This window comes from Martes martes (assembly GCF_963455335.1).
Source record: "Martes martes genome assembly, chromosome: 4".
Classification (NCBI taxonomy): domain Eukaryota; kingdom Metazoa; phylum Chordata; class Mammalia; order Carnivora; family Mustelidae; genus Martes; species Martes martes.
In genome coordinates this window covers 19711645-19735203 of record NC_137891.1, presented here as the reverse complement: position 1 = coordinate 19735203, position 23559 = coordinate 19711645, and the positions used below count along the sequence as shown (strand labels likewise).

Below are 23559 nucleotides of genomic sequence, written 5' to 3'. Positions count from 1 at the left end.
TAAAATGTATGGAAAGCAAAGGATATTTTAAAATGTCAGCTTTTAATTATTCTTTATAAGTTATTATTAATAAATATCAATAATAGTTATAATTAATATATCGTATTATAATTGCTATATTATATAAATGATATGTAATGTATGGTAATATTACTAAATTAATAATTAACTTATATACTATGTATATTATATATTATTTTACATATATAATATATGATATAGTTCACATATTATAAATTAATAATTAATATTAAGTAATTAATTATTTGTTTTTAAGTTATTTATTAAATAATTTTATTATTATCAATTATGACTAATAAATGATATCCAATTTTGCTATCCGGACAGGGAGCTGGGCCTTGGTTCCTCTCTTAAAATAGAATTGTAGGCTTTATTAATTCATTTTTTTAAAGCATCTTAGTGGATACACTTCTCTAAAGTAAAAAAAATTTCACCTTTTTCTTAACTGTTTAAGGCTTGTTCCATCATTAACCTGAAAACAAGGAAAAAAGAAAAACTCTTTTAGCAGGTAAACAGTTACAGGAAAACTTCAAAAGAGCCAACCACGTAAAATTGATCTGTTTCTGTAGATGCTGGGAGCTGGATTATAGTGTTCATTTATTGTTTCATAGTGTGAAATGGGGATTTTATTTAGTAAATCATAGATTACAAGTAAGAATTATACATTAATACCTTTTTTTGTTTTTGTTTCCTCCTTCTTTGTTTTCATTATTTTTTAAATTTTTATTTTATTTATTTTATTTTTTTAAAGATTTTATTTAGGGACACCTGGGTGGCTTGTTGATTAAGTCTGTCTTCGGCTCAGGTCCAGTCTAGCACTGAGAATCCTTGCTCAGCAGAGAATCTGCTACTCCCTCTCCCTCTCCCTCTGCCCCTCCCTTTGCTCATGCTCCCCCGCCCCCGACAAATAAATAAAACCTTAAGGGAAAAATACATTTTGTGTCTTCATTTGAGAGAGAGAGAGCACAAGTCACAGGCAGAGACAGGGAGGAGACTCCCCACTGAGCAAGGTGCCCATGCAGGACTCTATCCCTGGACCTTGAGATCATGACCCGAGTGGAAGGCAGACACTTACCTGACTGAGCCACCCAGGTGCCTCTCATTATTTTTTTTAATTTAATGAACAGCACAGTGGCTTCTAGGCATTCCAAAAACTTAAAATGTTTCATAACCATGACCTTGGTTTGGGCTCTCATTTCTTACTAATGTGGCCTCCTAAGGCCTAGGTTTTCCTACCTTCCATCCCTCTTTCCCACTGCCCAGACATCCCCATACTACAGTGAGTAAATTTTCTAAATATTGAGTTCTCTAATAGCATTACCTTTTGCTCACAGATCATCAGCATCTCCCACACCCTTGGAAAAAAATCTCATACTCCTTCCAGCTTCCAAGACTTTTCACACTGGGTCTGTCTTGCTTTTCCAGACTCTTCACCCCCAAGTGCTTTTTATGTACACTATAATAATCTACAAATACCCCTATCCTCCTCTAGTTTCATGTTCGTGGGTGTTGTGCATGTATTTTTTAAAAATTTCAGTCATAGTTAAAAAATCAGTAGAGTTTCCACTAACGTGATTTTTCTTCTTTTAAAAAATCAAGATATCTGGCACATGGAACTCATATTCTTGCATAACAACAGTGAACTGGAGCTCATGGTCTCTACAGAGCTCTCTCCAGGACTGTGCTAGGCCCTCTCAGTCTGAAAATTCATATTCTTCATTTCTGGGAAATTTTCTTACACGATTTTCTTGGGAACATCCCCTCCCCATGCCCCCACATCTTCTATATTTCTGAGACCTATTAGTTGGACTTTCTTATATACATATGAAAAGATCAACAATCGATATTTGGCTTTAGAAAGATCTTTCACGGGGCACCTGGGTGGCTCAATGGGTTAAGCCTCTGCCTTCGGCTCAGGTCATGATCCCAGAGTCCTGGGATCGAGTCCTGCATCGGGCTCTCTGTTCAGCAGGGAGCCTGCTTCCTCCTCTCTCTCTCTGCCTGCCTCTCTGCCTACTTGTGATCTCTGTCTGTCAAATAAATAAATAAATCTTAAAAAAAAAAAAAAAGAAAGAAGGATCTTTCAGGTAGCAGTTCGGAGAGTAGATTAGGAACCAAGGCTTAAACCGGCAAGAGGAGACAGAAAATTTAAATAGACAAGGGCAGAGCTAATTGGTAAAAACCTGAACTGATCCTGTGGTATCAGGAAAAGCAGAAAGAGAAAAAACAAATATTCAGAAAGTAGGGTGGGTGGGCCTTGTGCACGCTGAGGACAGTGAGAAATGGAGAAGAGTTGAAAAAGACTCTTGGAAGTAGGACCTGGGCAAAGGGGAAAGTGGTAGTTCCCTAAAAGAAGGGAAAGTGCATAGTACATCATTGGATTATTCGAAGCAGGAGAGTAACTTGATCAGATTTAGATTTTTGAAAGATTATTTAGATTATTATTATATTTTGAAAGATTATTTACTCTAACAGGTGACAATTTGAGGAGAAACAGGATATTTACAGGATATTTACATGGTATCTTCCTGAATTACCTGGTATCTTCCTGAAAAATACTAATTAATTACATGGTATCTTCCTAAAAAATACTTACTAATTACAAAAGACAAAATAGCCACTTCACAACAGTAAACTTGGAGCATGTTGGAGGAGGTCACTGAGAAGACAAGATCATCATTCGACCCTCCAGCTGGATTGGAGCCTCCTCGCCCCTCCCTTGAACTTGGAATGTAAGTTTGGCCCACCATTCCCACAGCAGGAGCCGTTCCCAGGAGCCTTGAGACGGTAAGGTGTTGAAACCATCTGGATGGTACATGTAACTGAACCCAGTCAAGGCCTCCGTACAATAAACTTTTAAGATTCTGGTGTGCAGGTGCTCATGTTTCTTTGTCGCTCGCTGCGGTCTAAGACAAACCTTGTAAGAAGGTTCCCTTCCTTATTAAAAACTGCCACCTACTGGGCTGCCTGGGTGGCTCAGTCCCTTAAGCATCATGCTCAGGTCATGATCTCTGGGTCCTGGGATCAAGTCCCGCATTGGGCTTTTTGGTCAGCGGGGAGCCTGCTTCTCCCTCCGCTTGCCTCTCCCTCTGCCTGCTGCTCACCCCGCTTGTGTTCTCTCTGACAAATAAATAAATAAAATCTTTAAAAAAAAAAAACCAAAACTGTCACCTATCACCCTGGAGTGGTCTGCCTCTTTCTTTGGTCCCACCTTGCCCTCCGTGGCTGGGGGCCAGTGTGCAAACCAACAGAACATACCACCTCAATGAGGTGATCAAGGTGAACATCACCAACGCTGGGATGAACATCATGTGCCTTCTGATATGATATACTGAGTTAATCCTGCCAAAATACATAACCTGAATCTAAATGTAAAGAAAACCTCAGGCAACTCAAGTTGAGGGCCATTCTATTCAAAAAAACAAAACAAAACAAAAACAAAACAAACAAAAAAAACCCCCAAAACCTGGCCTATATCCTTCTTCAAAAATCATGGGGTCATGAAGCACAAGAAAAACTGAGAAACTCTCTGAGATTATATGAAAGTAAAGAGACATGATAATTAAATAAAATTAATTCAGGTAGGATCCAAAAGATAAAGTCCTAGGTTAGATCTCGGACTAGGAAAAATTACTGCTATAAAATACATTGTTGAGATCAGTAATGAAATCTGCATATAGACTGCGGGCTGGGTAAGAGATTTTTGGGTTGTTGGTTTGTTTTGTTTTGTTTTTTGATGTTACATTTCCTGCTTTTGATAATTGGGCTGTGATTATGTAACAGAATGTCTTTTTTCTTAGGAAATACACATGGAAATATTTAGGAGCAAATGAGCATGATGTCTGCTTCTTATTCTCAAGAACTTGAAAAACAGAATATACATTAGATACATTGACAAAGAAAATGATGGAAGTGGGGCAAAATGTTAACCATCAATGAGTCTGAGTAAAGTATACAAAGGCTTCGGGGATCATCGAGTCCAGATACAGAAGTGAGAGGTGGCTCCAGGGTATGTACTGGGATGATTGATTAGCAAAGCTGGTAGCTTCCTCGTGTCCACCCATACCAAGTTAGCAGCAGCTCCGTCCACTGGCTGAAGCGGTGCGTGAAACGATCACGGGAAGTCAGAGAAATGTATGGCGGGTAATGAATTCCACGAGTGGGGAGCAAAAACACTCCCGGATGGCAAACCACCAACAGAACTCGCTACTCAGGCTCAAGTGTGATCTTACCCCTTCCCCAAATCTCTGGTGGTAGGTCGTGCAGAACAGAGGGTGAAGAAATGGTGAACACAGATTCTCAAAGCTGAAGAGAGACAACCAAGAATCACCATTTATAAAAATAAACAAAGTAGGGGCGCCTGGGTGGCTCTGTGGGTTAAAGCCTCTGCCTTCGGCTCAGATCATGATCCCAGGGTCCTGGGATCGAGCCCCACATCGGGCTCTCTGCTTGGCGGGGAGCCTGCTTCCTCCTCTCTCTCTCTGCATGCCTCTCCGCCTACTTGTGATCTCTGTCAAATAAATAAATAAAATTTTTAAATTAATTAATTAAGTAAGTAAAATAAGTCACCATGCATGGATGACCAAGGACATAAAAAAGAGATCTAGAAAGTCATCAGATGAAAGAGTTCAGACCAAAGGAAACAGAGGTAATGGAGCAAAAATCCCAAGACTTTGTGATAGATATAATTAAGATTTTCAGAGAGGTGAGAGATAACTCATAGACAATGGTCAACCAGCAGTCAAAAGTCATTTCCGTTTCCCAAGTGTCATTCCCATTTTTAATGATACATTTAGTTGCGGACTCTCAAGTTAGCTCCTTCAACTCGTAGTGTCAGAATTTCTGAAGTAGAAAAGGCAAAACAGAAGCCATGAAACTGTCACAGAGATGAAATTAGCATCTTTTTTTCTCTCTTTCTGAGTCTTTTGTTGTTTCTTCTTTTTTTTTTTTTTAAGATTTTATTTATTTGAGAGAAGCGGGGGAGGGGGGGAGTGCACAAGCAGGGGGAGGGGCAGAGGGAGCAGCAGACTCCCCGCTAAGCAGGAGATTTTTAGATTTTAAGTAAATTTCAATTTTACATTTAGTTGTCTAATTACCTTAATGTCTCTCCCTACCTTTTTTTTTTTTTTTTTCGGTCTCTAAGAGCCCACATGAGTGATGAAAGTGGCTGGGTTTAAGAAGTAATTTTTGAGCTACAAGGGACAATATTGACTACTTGATTAGACATGAGGAATAAGAAGAGGGGAAAGGATTAAATATTCTCGGTTCTTGTGTGAGCAACTGCATTTCCTCTTACAACATACTGTAGGAAGGGTAGGAACAGACTTGGGATGAGATATCATGATTTGCCCCGGTTCTGATTTGTGGCAATTGATGTGTTATGAGAATACACAAGGGAGGACACACTTCAAAGTTGGATGTAGAACTTGGGAGTTTGAAGAAAGGTCTGGCTAGGAGCTAAAAGATAAAGCTTTTAAATATACATATATGGTGATGACAAGACTGCCTATAAGTGAGATCTCCCAGGGAGAGTGTGATGTAGGGATGGAAAATTTTCCTTTCTTCCTTTCTAGGTTCTTTGGCTTTTCTTATAATTAAACTGGCATAAGACAGATTAATAGGAGAAAAACAAACAATTCATGCATATGGGAGCTCATAGAAATACAAGACTCAAAGAAGTGACTAAAGCCGGCAGCGATTTTTACCTTTTAGACAAAACGATTGACATGATCAAGTTTGAGCTTGGGGTAGTGAATTAGTGAAGAAGTGATAGGGTTTATTTACGCAACATTCTGGGCCTTAAACTCCTTTTCTGGTGATAAGGGGATCTCTCTACCTCCTGGTGCAGGTGCCGTTCACAAGGAAGATTTATTTCCTGCTTTTAAGGAGACCAAGGAGGCCTTCTTGTACCAGCTGCTTCCTAGGTTAACTTTAATTCAAAATAAGCAGTATGCCAAAGAGGCATGTTTTGGGGGGCAGCCTGCCCTGAACTCAATCAGTGATTTTCAAAACTCAGCTAAAAAATGAAGCCTCACCAATATTTGAAGCATAATAAGCCTTGAAAGAAATACCTCCTGGGGTGGCTGGCTGGCTCAGTCAGTAGAGGCATGGGAATCTCAGTCTCAGGTTTCTGAGTTCAAGCCCCGTGTTGGGCACGGAGCCTACTTTAAAAAAGGAAGAAGGAAAGGAAGCAAGGAAGGGAGGGAGGGAGGAAGAAAGACTTCCTTAGAGAAATAATTTCATGAGATAGGAGAAATGGAATCAAGTAGTGTCTTGGAACTGTATTACTTTGTTTTTACTTAAAATAATTTCAGATAAGGAATTTCTGATTTACACCAAGATGTATTTAATTCTACAGGAAATACAGCAGTTTAAATTGTAACCGCACCTTCTTTGTTAAGCAAACTTTTGAAGCTTTGCTTATAAACAATCAGGACTTTGCCCACAAGATGGTGGTATTGTGTCACGTTTCACAGAGTGGCCCGGATTTTGCCCTGTTCACTCACTCACTACCTTAGAAAAAAGAAGGAATGTCCATTAATATATTGGCCTCATCAAGCACAGAACCGAGTATCCTATGCTATTTCAAACCATCTTCGTAGTAATGTAAGTCAGATGGCATTCCTTTGTTCAAAATCTGCCAATGTTCTCAATATCCATATGCACAATTCAGTGTGCATATAAAAAAATCAGTATGATGCCCTTACACTGGAGTATAAGGAAGAAAAAGAAAATCCTTTATAGCAAAATAAAATCTATTTTAATATTTAAGTGAATCTAGAAAGTGTAGCAAGATGGTCAGATGTTTACAACTTTTTATAATGAATAATTTTTGAATTAAAAAAAATTTTAGAAGACTTTTTTTATTTATTTGAGAGAGAGCAAGAGCACAAGCAGGGGCAAGAGGGAGAAGCAGACTCCCTGCTGAGCAGGGAGCCCGATGCAGGGCTCGATTTGAGCCCTGGGATCATGAGCCTCCCAGATGCCCCGATAATGCATAATTTTAGAATAACAGAAGACAAGAGTTTACTGAATACTGCTACCACTTCTTTTTTATATTTGGCATTCTAAAATTTGGCTAAATAATATATTCCTATACAAACACACATAGAGTCACCACACAGGCAATCGCTAACGAGTGCAGCCTGAAAAAGGTGTTTTGTACACACAGCGTGTTTACCACACAAATGACGAATGAAACAATTTTTTCTAACGAATCTTTCTTGGCAAAGTTCTGAGCAAAGTGCAATTTTTTTTTCTCAATGTACATAATAATTGCATTCCTGGACAAGTCAAAATTATATTAAAGTTATGCAAAAAAAAAATCTTGTGTTTCTATGTAAAACCAATTTAGGTTCTAAGCTCAGGAACAGGTTTTTCATCTGCAGGAATATCCCACAGGACCTAGGAGAGACATTCAGGATTTAGGATAATTCTTTATGAGGTCGCTGACCCTGGAAAATGAGAATATCAAGCATTCCTAGTTCCTGCTCACTAAAAGCCAGTAGCACTCCTAATACCATGACAAACCACAATCCCCACCTAAAATTTCCAAAAATGTTTTCTTGTGGGTCCAAGACCCACCATCATTTGCTGTCATTGCAAAATCATCCACTAGGTGGAAGTAAAGACCAAAGTATTGAGCATTTTTGATGCCCTTACAGCTTTAAGAACTTCTTGGGGGGTGAGTGGGACTGGGAATAGAGGACAAAAGGACCTCACATTTATTTTGTAATGTTTGAAAAGATGGATCAAACATGACTAAAATATTAAAAAGGGATGTGAATGATGACACACGAAAATTTTATTTTCCCTCTACATTTATTTTTTCCTTCTTTTTAAAAAATTTTATTTATTTTTTTATTAACATATAATGTATTATTGGCCCCAGGGGTACAGGTCTGTGAATCGCCAGGTTTACACTTCACAGCACTCACCATAACACATACCCTCCCCAACGTCCATAACCCCACCAACCCCCGCCCCCACCCCTCAGTTTGTTTTGTGAGATTAAGAGTCTCTTATGGTTTGTCTCCCTCCCTCCCTCCCGATCCCATCTTGTTTCATTTATTCTTTTCCTACCCCCTCAAGCCCCCCACATTGCATCTCCACTTCCTCATATCAGGGAGATCATATGATAATTGTCTTTCTCCGATTGACTTATTTCGCTGAGTGTAATACCCTCTAGTTCCCTCCACTTCTATTTTTTCCTTCTTAAAGGATCTATCAACAGAAATCTCTAGACAGGCTCATACTGACCCATCCATTTGCTTCTATCCACAGAAAGAGAGTAAAAATCGTGGCAGCTGAGGAAGAGAGACTCCCATTCATAGGAGTAGACCACTCATGGGAGTAGCAATGTAGACCTTCTGATACCATGCGAGGCACAGGGAAGAACAACACAGCGCTTGAGGGAGTATAAGAAGACAGCACAGAGAAGGTGGGGTTTGAGTTCATCTTTAAGATCATGTGGGAGCAATACTGGTGTCCATGAAGAGGCAACACCACCACCCAGAGCTACCTGTTATTAAGCTTCAGAGCTGACAATACTCTCTCATACATTTTATTCAAGTTCGTCTTCTCACATTGCTGCTCAACCTTAACCAGTTCTCCTAAAAGGGCAGTCTGCCAACCGGTGACCTTTACCTGTATTGAGAGACATTGAGACATACAGACATCAAGAGAAGTGTTTATAACAATTTGCCAATCTGCTATCTGTTGACCACAACAATGACAAACTGGGCTGTGTTTTGTACATTTAAAAATTTCCCCTAAAAAAATTCTTTTCTATAGTATTTTACCAAATATCAAGCTTGAGGGGACTGAAAACACCTACACACACGCACAAACATACCTGGTCCTCATCTCCCAAAAGTCTGAGAAGCACTGGCTCCAAGCACGGACACAGCCAGAAGGCAGGACGCAGGTGAGTAGGGCAAGCTGGAAGAAAAGGCTTACATTTAATAGTTCCCACCTGCAAGAAGTGTGCTCCTTAAAAGTTATTGAATCCTCCTCCAAGCCCAATGGGATTAGTAGTATGATCTTGACTTCACCAAAGAGAGCAAAAATTAGAGATGTTCATGAATCTGCCCCCAATGGAGCCAGGAATCAAACCGAGGTCTGTTGGAATTTTCAGCCCTTCTAAGACATTCACGCTTGGTTTAATGACCATGTCAGTGCCCATCCCTCTTCCAGCAACACCTGCAGATCCCAGTCTATTGTGGAAGAGTTGCTCCAGGGCTGATGGTCTCAGCACGGGTGATTGCACGTTCTTGGGAGTCAGACCAAACTTTTCCTAAGTTAGGAAAAAGGAACGGTCCCCTAACCCAGTCTCATATGCCAAAGAAAGTTTGAAACAATGACAGCAAACCAGTTCCCCCTTCCCGTTCACGTGTACAGAAACAGAAAACCCTTCCCGTTGAGCAAGGGAAGCAAATTCGGCTCTCACTGGTGCAGTACAAGGTGTTTTCCTGACTTGAATTTTGTTTACCTTACATCAAGGTGTTTTTTAAAATTGTAAACTTTCATGATAAAAGTTTTTTTTTAACCACAGGTTTTTAATCATAAACTATTCAACAAGAAAGTATTCCGCAAAAAAATATTTCTTGGGATTTTTATTTTTCAGATGAAGTTGCCTAAATTTAAATGAAAACACAATTAGAGTGAAAGGAAGAAGAAGCAAAAGGCAATTGACAATAGTGATGATTTACAATACGTAGCCAGAGCTTTTTGGATAAAACACTGTTGAACAACGGATAATCAGAAATGTGTTATAATTTATTTTTAATTTTATAATTTTATTTATAACTTTAATTATAGTTTTTTTTCATTCTGCACTTCCAGAAAGCTTAAAATCATTAAATAAAAGGGATTTAGGGGGGCCAGGCCTGTACTTCTCCTTCCTTCATTTTCAATAATTATAATAATTTCAAAAATAATAATTAAGTCAATAATTTAAATAATAATAATTAAAAAAATAATTAGAGATACTTTGAAGAAAGGTGTTTTGCCTTGCACAAAAACTCCTGGAAAATAATCTGACAAGAATTTCTTCTCCTTCCTCTCTTTCTTCTTCCTCCTCCTTCATCCTCTTCCTTTTCTTCTTATTAAAAGCAATAAAGATATTAAAGAGAACAGCTTCTGAACACATCATATGCATGAAAACTTTACATAATGTTATTAAACCACACAGCATCCCTATAAGGTAGGAATTATTATTTCTGTCAGGAGATTGAGGCCCAGAGAAGGTAAGTAACTAGCATAAAATTGCAAACTCTTGATATTCTATGTTATAGGATTAAACCATGAGGGACAGCCAGCTGTTAAACTCATTAATTCTGGGACTTCTATTTCTGTTAAATGATTTTTATACTTTATGCAGAAGGAAGTTCTTAGAATCACATTCATTTGGAACTATGTCTCGCTTGCCCCACATTTTTGCCATAGGTTTATTTAAAAAGTTAAGGAAGTTAGATCATTTTTTTTTGGAGAAAGCATTGCCTAATATCTACTGTTGAATTCACAAGGGAGCTGGACAATTGTTCTCTTTCTGGAGTGCGGTTGAGCATAACCTAGAGAGTCTACAGATCCAGGGGTCAAGGGCTGCCTAACTGACTTTCCAGGTGTGAAATTTAGGCAAATCTCATCACCTTTCTATGCTTAAACTTTTCCACTTGAAAGCTGACAATAAGAATACACAACTCTCAGGGTTTTTGTGAGGGTAAAGCAAATAAACAAAATGCTTAGCACCATGTAAAGCACAGAATGAAGGCTCGATGAATTAGTTGTAAATTTTAAGTTAGGCAATGATCTTGTAGAATACTGGAAAAGGCTACAGTGATCTTTTTTAAAATAAATGACAAGAAGAAAACAGAACAACAAAATACAATAAACCAGAAGGATACTGAGTATAAATACTTTTGAATAGCAGAATTGGCATAAAATACACAAAGAAGATTATTTGGAGATAATTTGCTTTTCAACAGCCCTCTCATTTTCACGTCTTTCCATATAGTATTCACTAAAAAAAAAAAAAAAAATTTTACATTTACTCGTGAAGGTGCAGAGACTTATATATACGCAAAAATCATAAAAAGCTGCATAAAATGTCAACAGACAGATATCCCTTTACTATAATGACCTCTGCCATTCCCATTACTCTGTTTTCCTGTATACCAGGCTCTCACCCTGAATGAGACAGAATAACAGAACATTCATTTGGTATTAGTCAAAGTTCCTTTCATCTTCCCCATAAGGGAGAAAAAAACCCATAATATCCCCCATTTTAAGAAGCAGTCTTTTAAGAACGCAACTCTGAAGCCGGAATGTGTGGGTTTGATTCTTCTTGCATTTATTACCTTGCGAGTCGCAAGGCACGAGCCACGCGCATCTTTCATGCAATAGATGTTAACCAGTGGTATCCACAGTTATTTTTATTTTGTAAAGGAAGAAACTGAGGATTAAGCACGTTTTGGTAAGAAATTATAGGTGGGAGCTGGATCCCAGGTCTGTCTGATTCCCAGGCCAGCGTTCTTTATTGACTACGCTATAAGGTAAGTTAGCTGTCTTTGGTGAAGAGGACTCGAGAACAACGCCTAATTTCACCAGTCCCTGCAGTGACGTGTATATCCCTATATCCTTCATTGTTCATTATTCAGCTATTTTGTTATTGTTTTTACTCTGGCAATTTGGAGCATAGTCAGTATAATAAAAATACCTTCACACTGGTCTAGTACCTCCTGGCCTGTCCCCAGGGTCCCACAGTATGGGCTCTGCGGGTAACGCCTAGATAGGTCACCTACCTAACCTCCACCAGCACACACTCCGCAGAGCCGGAGCCCCGCCCAGATGTTTATATTTTCCTTCCTTGGCCCCGCCCCCGACCACGCGGGGCTCCAGCCGCCGCCCGGAGCCGGAGTTCCTGGAGCGGACTTGCCTAGCGCCTCAGCCTACCCACCGGGATTCCCTCTCCAGCCAATCGCGTCTGAGCAACGGGACTGCCCCTAACAAAGATGGCGGGAGAGGCCTCCGTGGGGGCAGGCTGATTTAACACCCAGACCCAGGGCGGCTAGGGAAGACAGTGGTAGCGGAGCGGCCCGGCCATGGAGGAGGGCGGCAGCGGCGGCAGCGACAGCAGCACCAGCGGGAGTGGTGGGGCGCAGCAAAGGGAGCTAGAGCGCATGGCTGAGGTCCTGGTCACCGGGGAGCAGCTACGGTAAGGCGTGGGGCAGTGCGGGTGGGCGCGCTGTGGCACTGCCAGCCTGTGCCCGCAGCAGCCCCGCGCGCACATGCGCGTGGCTCGTGCCTTGCGACTCGCGCGGGGTTCCGGGACCGCTGCGGGCGCGTGGACGGTCGGCGTGGCTCCCCTGCCTCGCTGCTGCAGCCGGGCGCCCTGCGACTCGGCACCGGCGCCGGGCTCCGAGGGGGACGCGCGGGAGCGCGTGCTGCGCGCTGCGCCCCGGCCGCGCCGCTGCAGCCCCGCGCCCCGCAGACGCGCCCTCCCTCTTCCCGGGCACCTGGCGCTGCCAGGCCTCCAGGCTGCCAGGCGACCCCGAGTGCGTCCAGAGAGTGAGAGGGTGGGTGCGCAGCCCCATGCCGCCTCCAGCCCCAGCCCCTCGACTCCTAGGTGGAAGGGCCAACCCAACGATTGATTTGAGGTTTTCCTTTCCGCTGGCAAGTCCTGCTTCACTCCTCTGACCCTCGGCGTTTTCATCTGTCTGTAAAATGAGGCTGATCGCCGGGACTGCCTTGACGGGTGTTGTGGGGGGCTAAACCCCAGGTTCTGAAAAGCTGCCTATCGCTAAATTGGCACGGCCGCGTCAATCATCAGTCGCGTCCGCGAGGGGGCGTGGAGGCACCTTGTCCGGATGCCCGGCTGCTGTGCCAGCTTCCCGAGGGCGCACACTTGGGAGAGCAGAGTCCACGGGCTCCGCCGGGCTGCTGCAAGAATTAGGAATTGACGGTCTTGCCGCACCCGGGACAGGCAGTGAACCCTAGATCCCGCCCCCACCCCCCTTACCTTTGGCATCCCATCCTGGTCCTTCTTGGAATCATGTTTGAGTAATGTGCTTGCACGGTCTGACCGGTTCTGCAGCTGCCCGTCGTGGGGTCATAAATCAGTTTGCCAGGAGAAGAAAACACACACACACACACACACACCCCACCACCACCACCACCACCACCACTACCCCCACCCCCCCACCCCCACCCCCCGGCTCTGAAGCGTTTGAGCCACAACTGGAGTGCCCGTCCCTGGCCCAGCTGGCATGAGGCGCTCGCCTGTTCCTTCTAATGCTTGGCCTGAATCTCCAGGCTCATTTTGGTTTCTAAGTGCTGTGTTTCAGGAACTTTAGGAGAGAGAATCTTTGCAAAGATCCATGAAGGTTTAGTAACCACCCAGTTTGCAGCGGTTAGATTGAGGAAGTAAATATTGGAAGTCAGAGTTAGTTGAGTTTAACGTTACAAAAGGCAAATTGCACACTTCAATCCCTCCATGATTTTTAAGTGTAGAGTCAAAATTGAAGGGAATAAAAGCTCGTTTTTCCTTCATCAAGAGTATTTCCTAATTGAATAAAAATCAAAAGCTTTCCTGATTCAGTCTGAAACAGTCACTTTTTAATAATTTATTTGCTCCTCCTTACTGTATCATCTTTTTCAAAGTCCTCATCGGGTACTTTTCTTTTTTTTTTAAGATTGATTTATTTATTTTAAAAGGGCTAGGGGGAAGGAAGAGAGGGAGAGAAACTTAAACAGACTCCTTGCTGAAACCCAATCCAGGAGGGGTTGGATCTCACCCCCCCAGAGAGCAGGACCTGAGCCAAGTGTCCTACAATTAACGACTGCGCCACCCAGGTGCCCCTCATTTCTTTTAAAGTAACAAAATTGAATGGTGCCTCTCTTTGGCCAGGAAGCACTTTCTCCTTCAGGAGGCAGCTTAAATGCCCTTTCTATGGGGGTCTCCAGGGCAGTCCTTACTCTCCCTTTCCCCAGCAGTCCTCTATACTAAGGTAGGACTGAGGGGCCACGCTTAGCTTGTGGGTAAGAGAGAAGGCTCCTTCCCTGGAGACAGACCTGGGTTTGAATTTCTGCTCAGCCACTTTGTAGCCAAGTGACCATTAGGTTGTTTTCAAGACTGACTTTTAGAGTAAATCTTGGGTTTGCTACTTATTAGTGTGGGGCCTTGAAGAAGTTCCTTAACTAAGATTGCTGGGCAACAGTGGAACTTAACTCAGTGTTGTTATGAGGATTAGAGGAGTTGGTGCTTAGAGGAAGAGTGCCAGGTATATAAGGAAGCACCATGTCCGCGTTAGCTAGCATAGCTCTGTGACGTTGGACAAGTTAACTCACTTCTCTGAGCCTTTGTTTCTTCATCTATAAAATGGAAATGCAGATAAGTACTTCATAGGGTTGTTGTGGGAATGTGCCCTTGAGCTTCTGTATTAATGAGCATTCAACAATGGTTGCTGGAGTTAATCAGTATTACTGGTCTCTGTGCGTCACCACATGGGACTTCCAGCCAAGTGAGATCTGGCAGGAAGGATTGGGTGGTGGTTAGGAACACAGGGTATAGAATCAGGCTGCCCAGGTTCTTATTCTCTCTCCACATTTCATAGTTCTATCACTTTGGGGTCAATTTACTGATTCACTCTCTGGGCCCGTTTCCACATCTCTTGCAAGAATGTTGTGAGGATTAAGTGAGATGTTCCATGTGAAGGCCTTAGAAAATGTTCACGCCTTAATTTTACTTTGCAAAATTGAAATCATTGCTTTTTAAAATCGCAATCATGTTAGCACTGTGTCTAGCGCATAGTTATTATTCAATAAATATTTGACAAGTACATGTGATTAAATATACAGATGAAATATTCAGAATTTAGGAATTTAAGTGTGCTCTGGCTTCTTGATTACTGGAAGAGCCTCTTATGAATGGGTGGGAAGGCATCCGTCTGCTCTGTCCCTGTCACAACGTGTCCTTGCATCCTTAGCTGCTTTCCCATAGTCTGACTGGGAGGACTTTGTGATGTACAGGTCACCTGCCTCTAACTGCTTCACACACAACTCCCTTTGTCCTCTCTTGGTTTCCCACTGCTTTCTTGGTCACCAAAGATAAGGCAAATGAACGTAGTAAGGAACCAGGACACCAAGGATTGGGATTTGAAATTAAAAATTTGGCTTCCAGGTCCAACTCTGTGCATTTTATTTATTTAATGCCATATATATATATATATAAAAATATGTATATTGTGCATACAATATATACCTAATATTGTATATAATATATGCTATATATAATATATATGCTATATATGATTATATAATAAATAACATATATTTATATAAATAAGTGCATTTATTTAATGCTATATATTAAACACAATAATATTTACTAGTAATGAAACACACATGTGTACATATGTATGTATGTACTTTTAACCATTTTTCCTTGGTCAAGTCAGCCTTTCTGGGCCTCAGTGCTCTTACCAGTATAATGGGAATCAATAATATCCTTCCACATAAGATTTGTGATGTTGGATCAAATGGGCTAGAATATGGGAGGGAACTCTGTAAAGTAAACCATAAACCAAGATTTAGTTATTGTTATGGTTATTGTAAGCTCCAGGTGTGAAATTGAGGCCTGGCTCCACAGTCCTGACATCTTGAAGGGCAGTTGGTTGCATAAGGACATGAAATTAACTAGCAAACTTAGAAACATCTCCTGCTTCCTTTGCCAGCCCGACTGGGTTCCTTTTCCTAATCTCATCATTCTTTCCCTTTTCATAAGAGATTTTACTTCCTTGCCCAGTGTATCTTTATGGTTTTGCATGTTAGAAAAGCATTTGGGGGGCGCCTGGGTGGCTCAGTGGGTTAAAGCCGCTGCCTTCGGCTCAGGTCATGGTCCCAGCATCCTGGGATGGAGCCCCGCATCGGGCTCTCTGCTCAGCGGGGAGCCTGCTTCCCTCCCTCTCTCTCTGCCTGCCTCTGTGCCTACTTGTGATCTGTCTGTCAAATAAATAAATGAAGTCTTTAAAAAAAAAAAAAGAAAAGAAAAGCATTTGGATACCACTTTATTCTGACACGGTGCCTGTAGTGAAAGGGATAGATCGTAACCAGTGTTCACAAAATTGTGGAGAAGTTGGAGCCTTCATACACTGCTGGTGGACGGTAAAATGATGCAGTCACTTTGGAAAACAGTCTGGCATTTACTCAGCGATAAAACATAGAGTTAACATATGGACCAGCAATTTTACTTCTAGGTATATAGTCAAAAGAAATGATAACATATGTCCACATAAAAATTTATGCACAAGTGTTCACAGCAGCATTTTTCATAATAGCCAGAAACAACAGCTCAGGTGTCCATCTGCTGGTGGATGGATAAATATCCATGCAATGGATTATTATTTGGCATAAAAAGAAATACAGTAGGGAGGCATGCTACAACATGGATGAAACTTGAAAACATGCTGAGGGCAGGAGTACCCGGGTGGCTCAGATGGTTCAGCGTCTGCCTTCAACTCAGGTCATGATCTCCAAGTCCTGGGATCAAGTCCTACGTCAGGGAGTCGCTTCTCCCCGCCTGCTCATGGTCTCTCTCTCTCTCTCTCTCTCCCCCTCTCCCTGTGTCTCTCTCCCTAGTGCATAAATAAAATCTTAAAAAATAAATTTAAAAAAAGAAAATATGCTGGGAGTGAAAGCAGAAACAAGAGGCCAGATATCATATGACTCCACTTTTATGAAATGTCCATCATAGACAGATCTATAGAGACAGAAAATGGTTGCCAGCAGCCGTGGGGAGGGAGAATGGAGGATGAGTACTAATGGGTATAGAGTTTCTTTTGGGGATGATGAAAATGTTATAAAATTTTTTGTGGTTATGATTTCATAACTCTGGGGATGTACTTAAAATCATCACATTATAATCATTAAATGGATGAATTATGTGGTATGTGACTTACATCTCAACAAAAGCATTACAAAAATGGATGGATTTGGATGACACATTTTATTACACAGTGATAAAGACAAAATAGTAGAAGTTTTAAAATAAACTTTTGCTTTTTTGATTGACCAAAGAATGCAGTGATATTTATCACTAACTCAGTAACACATTATTACCACACCAAATGGAACTGCTATTTTACATATATATTTTTATAGTATTATTCTTGATACAGAACAGAAAAGGTGCCATGAGTAGTCGAGAAAATCTCAGAACATTCCTCATTTGAAGGTAATTAACCATATATAAATAATTCATGAAGGGAATTTCATATTATGAATTTTCAAATCATTGGTTATTTTTATGTGCTCTATGTATGTCTTTTATCCTAAAATTTGCCGTGCACTTGTAACTATGACACTCTAATTAAGACACCCCAAATGCATGTCATGTTTCTTCTCTAAGATAATCCCAGAGATACTTTCCACGAAAGTGGGGGTTTTTTGTTTGTTTATTTTAAAGATTTTATTTATTTATTTGAGAGAGAGAGAGTGAGAGAGAGCATGAGAGGGGAGAGGATCAGAGGGAGAAACAGACTCCCCATGGAGCTGGGAGCCTGAAGCAGGACTCGATCCCCGGACTCTGGGATCATGACCTGAGCTGAAGGCAGTTGCTTAACCAACTGAGCCACCCAGGTGCCCATGAAAGTGGTTTTTGATAGAGTGTTGTAATAATGAAGCCGAACAGTTTGTGTTAGGTTTCACTGTTCTCTTTGTGTTTATGGTAGGCATGGTAATAATAACAGTAAGAGTCACTTATATGGCATTTATTATCTGCCAAAAAAATATATGCATGAGTGGATGTATACATGTATACATATATATGCCTTTAATATATATATTTATATATATATATGTATGTATATCTTTAATCCACATAGCGACTCCTTGTAGAAGATGTGCTTATCACCCCATTTTATAGATGAGGAAACTAAGGAAGAAACATTTAAACTAACTGGCCATAGGTTATCCAGCCATAAAGTGGTAGAGCTGAAGTCCCTGAACTTAGGCAGGATGCTAGACTACAGGTTAATGTGCCATCAGCTAAGCAATTTAGAGAGGGTTACAAAACGTAATGATAAGACAAACAAAAAATGGATTCCTTGTATAAGATTTATCACATTCTAGTGAGACATCTTTTTGCAAACAAAAAGTAGACAAAGCATTTTTTCCATTCTGTTGGGAAAAATCCAATTTATTTCTGGAAGTGTTTATGTTTTGACAAGATAGACTGGTCACTTCCTCTACTGACTATTAAATCGCTTGCCATGTGGTTTTGAAAACTTAATTTGGACTCCACTCATTCTGAATTTGTAATCATTTAATGGGAAGATAAATTGCAGTTCACAATTTTGCCAGCTGTGGGGATGGAAGTGGAATGGGGAGGAGAATTAAGAAGGTAATGAGGGATGCTTAATTAAGAGAGAAAACATTTCAAGCATTCCAGTTATGCTCATCTACCTAGACTAAATATGCGAATTACAACAATCTCATACAATCACTAAAGCGGGTTCCTCACAAGCAATTTATTAGGCAATGAGTTTTAGCTGCATTGTAGGAAACTGTAGTTCTTTCAAATTGTTTGATGTATTTGCCTTTTTGCTATAGCAGACTGCCTTTCCAGACTCTTACAGACCTGCGATTGCTCTTTTCATAAAAGCTCATTCAACAAATATTGAATTGATTTCCCAAATTTGCAAATGTTAATGCAGTATGCAGGTAAAAGGTAAGAATCAGCTCATTGAACCAAAAACCAAGCGACAAATAAAATAAATAGGAGGCAAGGAATTTAGAGCATGCAGAAGAGAAAAAGGAGAAATAGTCCATTTCATTGCATTTTGAACTTAAGGAATTTTACATTTGACATGGAAATTGTCTTAGGGGGTGGCCCCTCTTGGAAGCCGTTAATATGGAAGCTTTGCTCACTCTACTAGACACTGTAACTAAGGAAATAGCAGGAAACCACCACCCAGAAGCTACTACTAGATTTCAGTTAATAATAAAATAAATGAAATAAAATATAAATAAATAATAAAGTATATAATAAATATAAATAAATAGATAAATAGATATTTATATATAACATACACTGTATATTTATATAAATATAATATATAAATACAAATAAAATATATAATATAAATAAATAATAAAATATATAATAAATAATAATGAAAAAATGTTTAGTTATATTTTAAAAATAAAATAAATAAATTAGTAAAATAAAATAAAATAGATAAAATAATACAAGGAGAACACTTTTATTCTTCTCAATAGCAGAGATATCCTCGAGTCAGGAAATCACTGCCTATTTGGTTAAAGAAAAGGGGGGAGGTGCTATAGGAAATAGAGTCACTGTATTTGGAGTCAATGCAGAAAAGCTTAGTGTAGAGCGTTAACTGCCTTTGAATCAGGGGCTCTTCCAACATACAGACTCTATTCCTGTGAACATCTTTTCTGCCTCACAATTTGGATGTGAGCGTAGGGAGCAGAACCCTGGTACAGAGCAGACCCTTGGTAATGACTCATTTCTTACCAGCAGAGAGGACTGGAAATACTTTGTCACGTTGTGCAAAAAGCATCATGCAAATAGAAGACATTTAGTAAGCCCTCCATAAATGATTGTGGAATTATTTTATACCCGTATGGATGTATTCTTGTGTAAATCCTTTTCTAGGGTGTTAGTTGTGAACGAGTAATATATTTGTGTTTTCTCGAAGGCCGATGCTGATAGTTAAGTCACGGCTCCCGTCTCTCAGAATCAATAAACCTGCATATAAGTTAAATACCTCTCAAAAGAAGAGAACGTGGGAGAGGGTGGTGGGGATATGGACATTGGGGAGGGTATGTGCTATGATGAGTGCTGTGAAATGTGTAAACCTGGCGATTCACAGACCTGTACTCCTGGGGATAAAAATACATTATATGTTTATTAAAATAAATAAATTAAAAAAAAAAAGAAGAGAACGTAAGCAGGAGGAAGATTGTTCTCCTCTCCTGTTGTTTCCAATATTCATTTTATCGGGAACTCACTAGGTATATATTAAGGGGCATTTACTAAGGGGCCTTTATTCTTTCTTTTCTTTTTTATATTTTTATTAACATATAACGTATTATTTGCCCCAGGGGTACAGGTCTGTGAATCATCATACATTTCACAGCACTCACCATAGCCCATACCCTCCCTGATGTCCATCACCCAGCCACCCTATCCCTATCCCCCCACCCCCCAGCAACCCTCAGTTTGTTTTGAGAGATTAAGAGTCTCTTATGGTTTGTCTCTCTCCCAATCCCATCTTGTTTCATTTTTCCCTTCCCTACCCCCCACAACCCCCTGCCCTGCCTCTCAAATTCCTCATATCAGAGAGATCATATAATTGCCTTTCTCTGATTGACTTATTTCACTCGGCATAATACCCTCTAGTTCCATCCATGTCATTGCAAATGGCAAGATTTCCTTTCTTTTGATGGCTGCATAGTATTCCATTGTATATATAAACCACATCTTCTTTATCCATTCAACTGTTAATGGACATCTAGGTTCTTTCCATAGTTTGGCTATTGTGGACATTGCTGCTATAAACATTTGGGTGCACATGCCCCTTCGGATCACTCCATTTGCATCTTTAGGGTAAATACCCAGTAGTGCGATTGCTGGGTCGTAGGGCAGCTCTATTCTCAACTTTTGAGGAACCTCCATGCTGTTTTCCAGAGTGGCTGCACCAGCTTGCATTCCCACCAACAGTGTAGGAGGGTTCCCTTAAGGGGCCTTTATTAAGGGGCGGCTCTTAAATGTTGGTTTCTATGAGGTCAGTGACTAGGAAAAAACAGACGAAACAATGGTCAACCCTCTTTCTACACAGTAGGTCATCGCTCTTCTTTATGCTCCTCTCCTTGTCCCGAGGAGTGGCGGACTCTAGGACTAAGATCGAGATCCTTCTTCCAGTATTTATCAGCCTGACCCATACTTGGAAGAAAGCTCATGTCAGTGACTGGCTTTTGTGGATTACTATGTACTTGGGGGGGACAACAGTGGAGACAGCATGGGGACAGAGGGCTTTGCGGGCCCGAAGTCATGCTTGCAAGCAGCTGTCCCTGGTGGCCATCAGGGGCTGTGGGATCTATGTTCATTGGGTCTGACTGGGATGGCTCCAAGAGAGAACCCTGGCTTATGTGGCTGTGCATAAAGAATCACTTTTTTTTGTAGCTTTTACAATACTTCTAAGGTTGGATAGGAGAGATGAGATGAAGTGAGAGAAAACACATCCGGGAGGGTGGGACAAGATCTTCTTTTGTGTCTGCAGTTTACAGATGAACAGCTGTGGCTAGGGTGTGGCAAGAGGGGACAAATGCCAGGGCCGCCAGCTCAGGGAAGCCGACGGCAGCTGCACAGAAGGTAGGAGGAGGTAGTCAGCCGCGAGTGTCATCAGAGAGGCTCAGATCTGCCCACCCTTATCCCTCAGCTGCTCCTGGTGCTTCTGGTGGTGGTGGTGATGGTTTGCTTATGAGTTTTAATGCTGACAATACGGTCTCCCTGAATACTTGTTCCTACCCATTTCTGATTCTGATCTTTGTCCAGAGATTCCTTTTATGGAGGTGAGCTGTGGCCCAGCACCCACCTAGATCTCGGCCTCATGTAGATCATCCAGCTCGGACGGGCTCTGCTTGGGGTGGTGGAATGATTTCTGCTCTGGAGAGCTGAGCAGGGGACATTATGGGCAGATCAGGCAACAGTCAGAGGACAAGTCCCAGCACAGCAGCTCCTCTGATCTTGACATCAGGTGTAAGAAACAATTGAGCATTCTGATGAACACTCTCTCAAGAAGAGGGAAGGTCTCATTTCATGCGATCCTGTTTTCATCAGGGTCGGGTGCATCACTGCATTTTATTGTGTGTGAAGCTTGGCCATTTTCTAACAAGCTGTGAAATTTGGGAAGAATATGCTGTGAGTGTTGCCTTGACAGAAAGAGCAGGGAGGATTGGGGGTGGGTAGCATAGAGATACATAACTATGTGCGGGTCTAAGTGCAACGATTCTCTTATCCTTCCTAGAAGAATATATGAAAGTGCAAATTTACCAAGCAAGTACATTAAGAAAGGACTGGTTTTTTTTTTTTTTCTCCACATTAAAGAAGAGTTTAGCACATACTTCTTTTGGGTATCCTGGGTCAGTTTGCTATCTGTCATGAGATCGATCCTCTTATAAGATTTGCCCGCTATTTCCAGGCACATACAGTGAATGCAGCAAAGTGTGAATTACTTGGGTTGTAAAAGTCATTCCTGCTTCCTTGCCTCTTCCTTGGGAGGAAAGGAGAATGGAATCAACTTGGATCTTCTTTTCACTGAGTTTTTCTCAAAGTTCTACTTACCTTTTTATTCTCTAACTTTTCTGTGAATGAAAGTGACTTTCACCGAATATATTCATGGCAAAAAGCAAGAAGTTAGTCCCTGTGGTGATATGAGTATGCCTTACACTGAGCCATAGAATGCCCCTTATTTTGTGTTCAGTTAAGCAGTGATAAGGTAGATAAAACAGGGCCTTACCGAAGCTCCCACTTATTGTGCTATTTTTCTTCTTAAGAACTGACAACGGAAAGCAGGTGTTTGTTTTTTTTTTAAAAGATTTTATTTACCGATCTGACAGATCACAAGCAGGCAGAGAGGCAGGCAGAGAGAGAGGAAGGGAAGCAGGCTCCCTGCCGAGCAGAGAGCCCGATGCGGGGCTTGATCCCAGGACCCTGGGATCATGACCTGAGGCAAAGGCAGCGGCTTTAACCCACTGAGCTACCCAGGCACCCCGAAAAACTGTTTTAAAGATGAGGTTTTAAGGCAGTGTGACCTAATGCATATCCATGCTTCCTTTCCCTTCACATTTGTTAGAATTTATTTTGTTAGCGACTAGGTTGCAGACTCTGATTGTCAAACAGAACAATGGGTAGAACCTAAGCCATCATGGGAGGGTATGAACAGACCTTGGTTGCCATGATAAAGAACACTTTACTGTACTTACAAGGGCTGAGAGATATCACAAAGCATTTTAAGGACATCCACGTGTAAAGAACAAGAGTGAACAAGAGCTTTTTCCTCCAACGGTTTATCATGAAACACTACAAACATACAGAAAAGTTTAAAGAATTCTACAGTGAATACCCTTACACCTACCACTTAGATTCCACAATTAACACTTTATCATGTTTGCTTTATTACATAACTGTTTTTCTCTCCCTCCTTCTATCTCACTTATTATTCTTGGGTACTTTGGAGTGAGTTGCAGACTATAATATACTTCCCCTAAAACCTTCAACATGCGATTTACTAATATTCGCCATTTGTTTTCTGAACAAGTGAAGACTGAAGAGAGAGAGAGTTGGATGCCATCAATGAACAGCCAAAGTCTTGAGCTTTGACGTTTTGGGACCGTCTTAACTCACAGACTCACAAGATATTACAGCAAAGCAAAGCTCTTCACTGGTAGTCTTGGGCTTAGCCATCTGTAATACTGTGGCAAGGAAGATGCCTTTATCCTGCCTGCTGTAGGTCC

The 23559-nt window shown here is 41.1% G+C and overlaps 1 protein-coding gene across 3 annotated transcripts in view; it reads left to right on the top strand.

The window, feature by feature from the left end:
• The first annotated feature begins 11945 nt into the window (after window positions 1-11945).
• The window catches only part of DEPTOR (DEP domain containing MTOR interacting protein), a 131412-nt gene continuing 119798 nt past the window's right edge, over window positions 11946-23559 (top strand). For all 3 annotated transcript variants that reach the window (XR_013966688.1, XR_013966689.1, XM_080800925.1), the window contains exon 1: window positions 11946-12235. Coding sequence is in view for 1 of the 3 variants with exons in the window: in XM_080800925.1 (XP_080657051.1) it covers window positions 12123-12235 (113 nt within the window). In the remaining 2 variants the exon portion in view is untranslated. The remainder of the gene's footprint in view (window positions 12236-23559) is intronic.